Raw genomic sequence first — 7,500 nt, 5'->3', positions numbered from 1 at the left:
TCATTAATACACACAGGTGTCGCTACAGACAGTCTTCATACAGAATACCTGCCAGATTACAGGTTTATGCATAGTGTAGATCTTCTCAATACTTCATCCCCTTTATCCACACTCATCCCCAGGGTGTAGCCAGTGTATTGTGAGGATGTTAAGTACACTTCTGGGGACAGATTCACGAAAGCAGTAACGCAAGCGCCTACGAACCTGTACATCTTTTCTCAATCTTTGGCGGCTTTGTTCCAATTATTAAACAGTTAATGAGCTCCGAAGCACCAGGAGGCTGTTTATAACAATAACAACAGTTGATTGGCAAGTTTTCATGCTTGTAAACTGTTTAATAAATGTAACCAAAGCCGTCAAAGGTTGAGGAAAGATGTACACGTTCGTAAGTGCTTGCGTAACTGCTTCGTGAATCTGGCCCCAGGCCACAGCCGGACGTGAGGACGGGTGTAGGGGGGCGTAGCTCCCTGGTATACACCATCTTCCCTCCAGCCTATTTTGCCTGGTTGGCCACAACGTACAAAATACAAAGTGCTAAGGTATCCGGAAGCGTACGAACGCCAGCCACCTCACCTCACTTAGGCAACCGGTGCGGAGAAAACGTGGATGTGTTGAGCCGCTACTTTTTCCATAGAAAACGTACAGACAATACGCACAGACAATTTTTCCAACGTACAGACTCTGTAGTCTGTACGTTGGGGACCCCATAACGTGCAAGACGAGACGAACTAGTTCAAAGAATTTCTCACTTTAAAATCACTACATAATTAGTGTTAATATCTACTCCCTATCCATGCTTAGGATAGGCTAATGAAGGTTAGTTTAAGTTAGGTTAGGTTAGGTTTCATTTGGTTTCGTTACGTTAATTACGTTAATTACGGTGTATTATTCTTAAACATATGAAATACGGAATACGAAACCTATTTCAGTATCCCCTAGAATTTAATTTACAGAACCCCAAATTCTTCAGACCGTTTGAAAGAAAACGAATTCAGAATATGTTTTTTTATATATATTTTAAACCAACGATTTATAATATAATAAAGATATAACTTAAGAATATTCTCTGTATAGGATATAGGTTCCCTTGCCAGTTTACAAGTAGACAATTATTGTAACCGTAATATGCTTGCAAACCATCACAAATGTCTAGATAACTATCCGGGTAGTTTGATGGGGATAGGGGGGGAGAAGGGGTCCTGGGGGGGGGGGGGGCAGTTGAAGGTCATATACAGTGATGGCAACACTCCTGGATCCTAATTGGGTCCCCAAACACCTGAATTGTGTATGTTGCAGGGCTTCCTTGCAACCAAATGAGGGCCGCGGTGGTCATGCTTGTATCTCATTGCACATTAGGACACTCGCCCAGTTACCGTAAAGAATTACAGCTTAAATAACTCTTTTCTATAACATTTCATTGTTTTACATTTTCTGTTGCAGTGTATATAAGTTACTGCGTTTCATATATGTATTCTGTTATTGAGGTGTTTATCATTATAGTGTGTATTGGTGGTTGTGTCTTATATACGTTGTGTTGTGGTTGTTACAGGCGGAGGCTTGGAGGAGCCGTGCAGATGCATGGTTGCTGAGGGTGGGCGTGCACGGGCGTGGGCGTGGTGTGGGCGGCGACAGGTGCTCACCATGGCTGTCAACGTCCTGATGCCTCTCCTCATCCCGCTCGGAGAGCAGATCACCAACGGTGTGTGTGTGTGTGTGTGTGTGTGTGTGTGTGTGTGTGTGTGTGTGTGTGTGTGTGTGTGTGTGTTTACTATTTGTTTCTGCCTGCAGAATCGACCTATTCGCTCGTGGACCCCGCATTTCCAACCAATTTATTTGTTCTCTAGTATATCTACTACATATATTTCTCTCTATCCCAGAATATACTTCATATACCCTAAAGTATACCCTTTCATAGTAAGCTGCATGTTGATCAAGGTATACTCCTCCAAATTCGCACTTGTACTAAATCCAAGATTTGTCTGGAGTTTTCTTCGAAAGGACAAAGTTTGCGTTTTTGTAAGCTCACAACCGAGGCGAAAGCGCCTTGATCCTCCGACCTAGAAACCGTCTGGGTTGACACTAGATGAGGGTGAGATGGCTGGCAGTATGACCAAGGTGAGGGTGGGGGTGGTCGTAGGCCAATTGGTGGCCCTCAGCCCCTGACGAGAGTCTGGTGTTCCACAGTCACACAGCTCGTTGGTCGGGGCAGCCTGGTCTTCACGCCGCCCAGAGCCGAGGTCTTCGTGGAGGAGAACACGTCCGCCCCCGTCCACCTCCTTACGCTTCACGCCGTCTCCAACACCACCGGTGAGTAACCGTGTCTCCACCCACTCTCCAGCTAGTCAGCCTACCTCCACTTGGTGACTGGTCAGGTTACTGATCAGCCATCAAGAATTTTTGAGTCGTTTAGTCATTATTCAGGACTATACTATCAGCGTACTTTCAACGAGCGCTGGAATAATATATTATATTCCAGTGATGCAATATGTATATACTCTCTGTGTATATATCGTCGCCCGAACAATGTGTGGGTGTATATGTATATATATATATATATATATATATATATATATATATATATATATATATATATATATATATATATATATATATATAAAATTCTATTGAAGTTGTTTAAATATTTTTAAAAAAATTATATGTTTATATATCACATTCAGCTACATATTTATTGGTTCCTTAATTTATAACTTGCTTCAGTTACATTTCAGAATATATTTGAACATATATTTAATTATTCGTGGAGTTAGAGTTAGACTATGCGTTAAACACCTTAAAAAAAATAGTCTACTACGGGCTCACCATAGCCCGTGCTACTTGAAACTTTTTTGTTCCAAGTAGCGAATCTTAAACAACAAAACAACACCTTAAAATATTGTCACACACACTCACACATTTACAACACACACACATGTGTTGTAAATGTAAATGTGTCATTTACACACACACACATGTGTGTCTTATTGTGTCAGGTATGGGCGTGATCTACAGCATGGTGGGCGGAGGCGTGGGCGGCCTTTTCCGACTTGACGCCCACACTGGTTACCTCACCCTTACCGCCCCACTTGACTACGAGGCCAGGAGTCAGGTCAGTGCTTCCAGGAGTCAGGTCAGTGCTTCCAGGAGTCAGGTCAGTGCATCCAGGAGTCAGGTCAGAGCTTCCAGGAGTCAGGTCAGTGCTTCCAGGAGTCAGGTCAGTGCTTCCAGGAGTCAGGTCAGTGCTTCCAGGAGTCAGGTCAGTGCTTCCAGGAGTCAGGTCAGTGCTTCCAGGAGTCAGGTCAGTGCTTCCAGGAGTCAGGTCAGTGCTTCCAGGAGTCAGGTCAGTGCTTCCAGGAGTCAGGTCAGTGTTTCCAGGAGTCAGGTCAGTGCTTCCAGGAGTCAGGTCAGTGCTTCCAGGAGTCAGGTCAGTACTTCCAGGAGTCAGGTCAGTGCTTCCAGGAGTCAGGTCAGTGCTTCCAGGAGTCAGGTCAGTGCTTCCAGGAGTCAGGTCAGTACTTTCAGGAGTCAGGTCAGTGCTTCCAGGAGTCAGGTCAGTGCTTCCAGGAGTCAGGTCAGTGCTTCCAGGAGTCAGGTCAGTGCTTTCAGGAGTCAGGTCAGTGCTTCCAGGAGTCAGGTCAGTGCTTTCATGAGTCAGGTCAGTGTTTTCAGACACTGTGTTCCACACTACCACTTTTCCTCCCACTCCCCCCTTCTCCCCCTCTCATTCCAGCTCCTACTTTCCCCGCCCCTTTCCTTGATCCAAGTCCTTTTCCCCCCAATCCCCTCATCCTCTCTGTCCTCTCATTATCTCTCTGTCCTCTCATTATATCACTATATCAACTACCCGCATCAAGACCTGGGATTGATGACCTGCATCCAGCCGGGATTGATGACCCGCTTTCACCGGGATGGAGGTGTTTCGCATCAATGTGTGCTCCGAGAGAATGGAGGAAAGGGGGGGGGGGAAGGGAGGGCTTAGTATTTGTGTAATGTATAAATTAATGATGTGTTGGATAGTCAAATGTTTACCGGGTCATGAAATGTAGTGGATGGCGCGATGGTGATTTTAGTCGTGTAAATTACTGCTGTTGTTTGTCGAGTGCTGGTTTGTATTGTTAATTAAATAGGCATGACTGTGTGGAGTAATTATTGGTAGTTTAACATGCACGGGCTCTTTGTACCTGTCTGTCTGCCTGTCTCTGTCTCTCTCTCTCTCTGTCTCCCTCTCTCGTTTCATCTACACAGTTCCAGTAGCTATATAACACACCTGTCCCTGTTCCAGCAAATATATCATCCACAACTGTTACATATGGATGTTCCACTCCCTCTGTTGCTCACGGAGCTCCCACTCCCATTCCATTCGCTTTTCAAACGCTGCCCTTCCCCTTCCACACCTCCATTCCTGTGCCCCATACAGAGCTTGTTCCCGTTCCAGGGCTCACCATCCTTCTCTCCCTCAGTACGAGCTGGTGGTGATGGGGGAGGCTGGTGAGGAACGGGCCTACGCCAGGGTGATGGTGCAGGTGGATGATGTCAACGACTTGGCGCCCACCTTCTCCAGACCCGTGTTCGAGACCCAGATCACTGAGGAGGACGACAGACACCTCCCTAAGGCCATCCTCCAGGTCAGTCTCGCCCGCGCGCGTGTGTGTAAGATGGCATAACTTGAAAGGGTCAGATTATGCCGTCTTAGTGATAGTTGGATAGTGAGTTATCTTTGGACAGGGGGTCAATGGATGTTGTCGTAACTCATTATCTGTCATCTGAGGTCACCTTGGGGGTCATGACCTTAAGTCAGTTTGGACTACTTAGGAACATTTGTCATTATGCAGAATATTCATATTATATTTTGGGTTACATGAATGTTTTGGGGACTCACTGAGGGTGACCTTGCGTCACGACAGGTCCTCCTCGAGTATTTGAGGTCATCCTCGAGTATTTCAGGTCATCCTCGAGTATTTCAGGTCATCCTCGAGTATTTCAGGTCATCCTCGAGTATTTCAGGTCATCCTCGAGTATTTCAGGTCCTCCTCGAGTATTTCAGGTCATCCTCGAGTATTTCAGGTCATCCTCGAGTATTTCACGTCATCCTCGTGTCGAAATATTAGACGTCCGTGAGGTATAAGGGAAGTAACCCCGCTTCTCCTTTTCCCATATGTGCTGTTTTTCCTCGTAGGGCGTCATAGTGTTTAAGCACAGCAGCTGAATTGTCTTGAAAATCAGGTTTCTCGAGAAAAAGTAAATCTTCTTATGAATTTATAGATTCACTCAGTTCAATACATTGATATGTAATATATTCTTTTTTAATCAAAAGTAACTTAGCAACCACTTAACTTAAATATGGCGATTACTTCTCAGTTGTGTCTAACCATTAGTAAAATTCTGCAAATATTATGTAAGAACTTAGGTAATACATTTACTATCGCAATATTAAAAAAAAATCAGAAAAGTTACATTTAAAAATATAAAAAAACATGTTGATCACACAAACTCTTTCTTGCTAGGCCAAGTTAGACTGATCAGCTTATAGAGCCCCTTCAATGCTCTTGAAAATAATCATGAATGTCTCTCTCTCTCTCTCTCTCTCTCTCTCTCTCTCTCTCTCTCTCTCTCTCTCTCTCTCTCTCTCTCTCTCTCTCTCTCTCTCTCTCTCTCTCTCTCTCCTGGGTATAAGGCTAGCTGGGTAGGGTGCCCCAAGCTTGGGTATAAGGCTAGCTGGGTAAGGTACCACAAGTCTGGGTATAAGGCTAGCTGTGTGTGGTGCCCCAAGCTTGGGTATAAGGCTAGCTGGGTAAGGTACCACAAGTCTGGGTATAAGGCTAGCTGTGTGTGGTGCCCCAAGCTTGGGTATAAGGCTAGCTGGGTAAGGTACCACAAGTCTGGGAATAGGGCCAGCTGAGAAGTGTTTATCATGCAGGTGATAGCTGAGGACGGCGACGAGAGCGACGAGGGACGACTGGTGTACACCCTGGCTGGCGACGACCACCTCGACGACGCCTCCAACGTCACCTTCTCCATCAGCCCCTCCACCGGCCACATCCACCTCCTTAGGGTGAGTCTCCTCAGGGTGACACCGTCTCAGTGTGTGTGTGTGTGTGTGTGTGTGTGTGTGTGTGTGTGTGTGTGTGTGTGTGTGTGTGTGTGTGTGTGTGTGTGTGTGTGTGTACTGTGACGTTCCTACCCATAGCGCCAGTGCTAAAGAAACCCCAGCACCCCTACAGAACTCCCAATTCACCGTTAACCCAAATATCTTAAGGAGTAAGTGGCGTTCTTGTTGTATTACCAGTACCGACAAGCTGCTGAACCCGCCACTGGCCGGCTTGTAGGCACCCCCCATTCACCACTGTGGACTGGTACCCCTTCTGGATACCAGTTCACAATGGACTGGACAGCTTTGAAATGCTATTTTTTGTCGTTTCCATTCCAGTTACAGTGCTGAAACGTGAGGTGGAGGGGTATCTTACAGGTTACATTTTGTAAATAAGGTTTCATAAGACTCAGATGTTTTTAAATGTTATCGTAAGAAGGAATGTAATTCGGGCCCCTGAAGGAAGTAATCGTCAACTAATTCTAAAGGATCTTCGGCTTCGGTATTTCTTGTTTTGTTAATCCAGTTTATTCCATTCAAGTTAAAGTCACTCATAACACAAACACTGTCCTCGATGCTCTAGATAGTTCACCCCCCATACATGATTTCATTCTAATCTGTCGAAGTTTGGAGGCTGTCTGTAGCTTCTATTATTAGCTATTATTAGATTATTATTACTATCATTAAATTTTGTCCAGACAGTTTTTGTATTGGGCTTAATTTTAAGTCCCTCTGACATTATATATAAAAACAAAAATATTGTTTAAAAGTATAATTAAAATTAAAATTGCTATTCCCCCAACCTCATCTGATCTGTTTACCCACGTGAAATAATTTAAATCTCTTAATCGTAAATAGTAAAATGTATTCTACATTCATCCACGTTTCAGTTAGTGTAATAATAGTCTTAGAATTTCTGTGCATTTAACACCGCCTCAATCATCTAGTTTGTGTCTTAAGGCTCCTGCTATTTGTGTACCACATCTTGAGTGTGTTGTGGGACCGTCTCCAGCTATACTCTTTTTTGCCCAAATTGTTTCCCCTGGCCAACCCTTGTTTTTAGTCCCTCCTCAGTTCCAATCCATTCCCATATCTCTTACCATCTAACAGTTTAGGCCCAAACATTAATCCCCAAGGATTTCAGCGAATTGGCAGCAGCAGTAGCAGCAGCAGCAGCAGCAGCAACAGCAGCAGCAGCAGCAGCAGCAACCTCAGTCTCAGCTTACTCACCCTCTCCTCTCCTCAGCTTACCCACCAGTCCACTGGTACCTGACCCCAACACTCTCCCCCAGCCACTAGACCGGGACGCGCCCGCTGGACGTGCCCGCTGGCGTCTGTGGGTGACGGCGTCGGACGGCGTCCACGACGCTCACGCTCAAGTTCACGTCAACGTCAAGGACATCAATGACAACGCC

The 7,500-nt window shown here is 45.3% G+C and overlaps 1 protein-coding gene across 1 annotated transcript in view; it reads left to right on the top strand.

Moving 5' to 3' along the window:
- Positions 1-7,500, top strand: part of LOC123759432 (putative neural-cadherin 2) — a gene marked incomplete in the record, with an annotated part of 421,093 nt that overhangs the window by 356,757 nt on the left and 56,836 nt on the right. Inside the window, 6 exon segments of the mRNA XM_069335240.1 lie at positions 1,550-1,699; positions 2,185-2,307; positions 2,991-3,106; positions 4,458-4,622; positions 5,915-6,049; positions 7,378-7,500. Coding sequence (XP_069191341.1) covers positions 1,579-1,699; positions 2,185-2,307; positions 2,991-3,106; positions 4,458-4,622; positions 5,915-6,049; positions 7,378-7,500 — 783 coding nt within the window.

The sequence above is a fragment of the Procambarus clarkii genome, chromosome 32 (genome assembly GCF_040958095.1).
Source record: "Procambarus clarkii isolate CNS0578487 chromosome 32, FALCON_Pclarkii_2.0, whole genome shotgun sequence".
Classification (NCBI taxonomy): Eukaryota; Metazoa; Arthropoda; class Malacostraca; order Decapoda; family Cambaridae; genus Procambarus; species Procambarus clarkii.
This window is presented reverse-complemented; position numbering and strand designations above follow the sequence as displayed.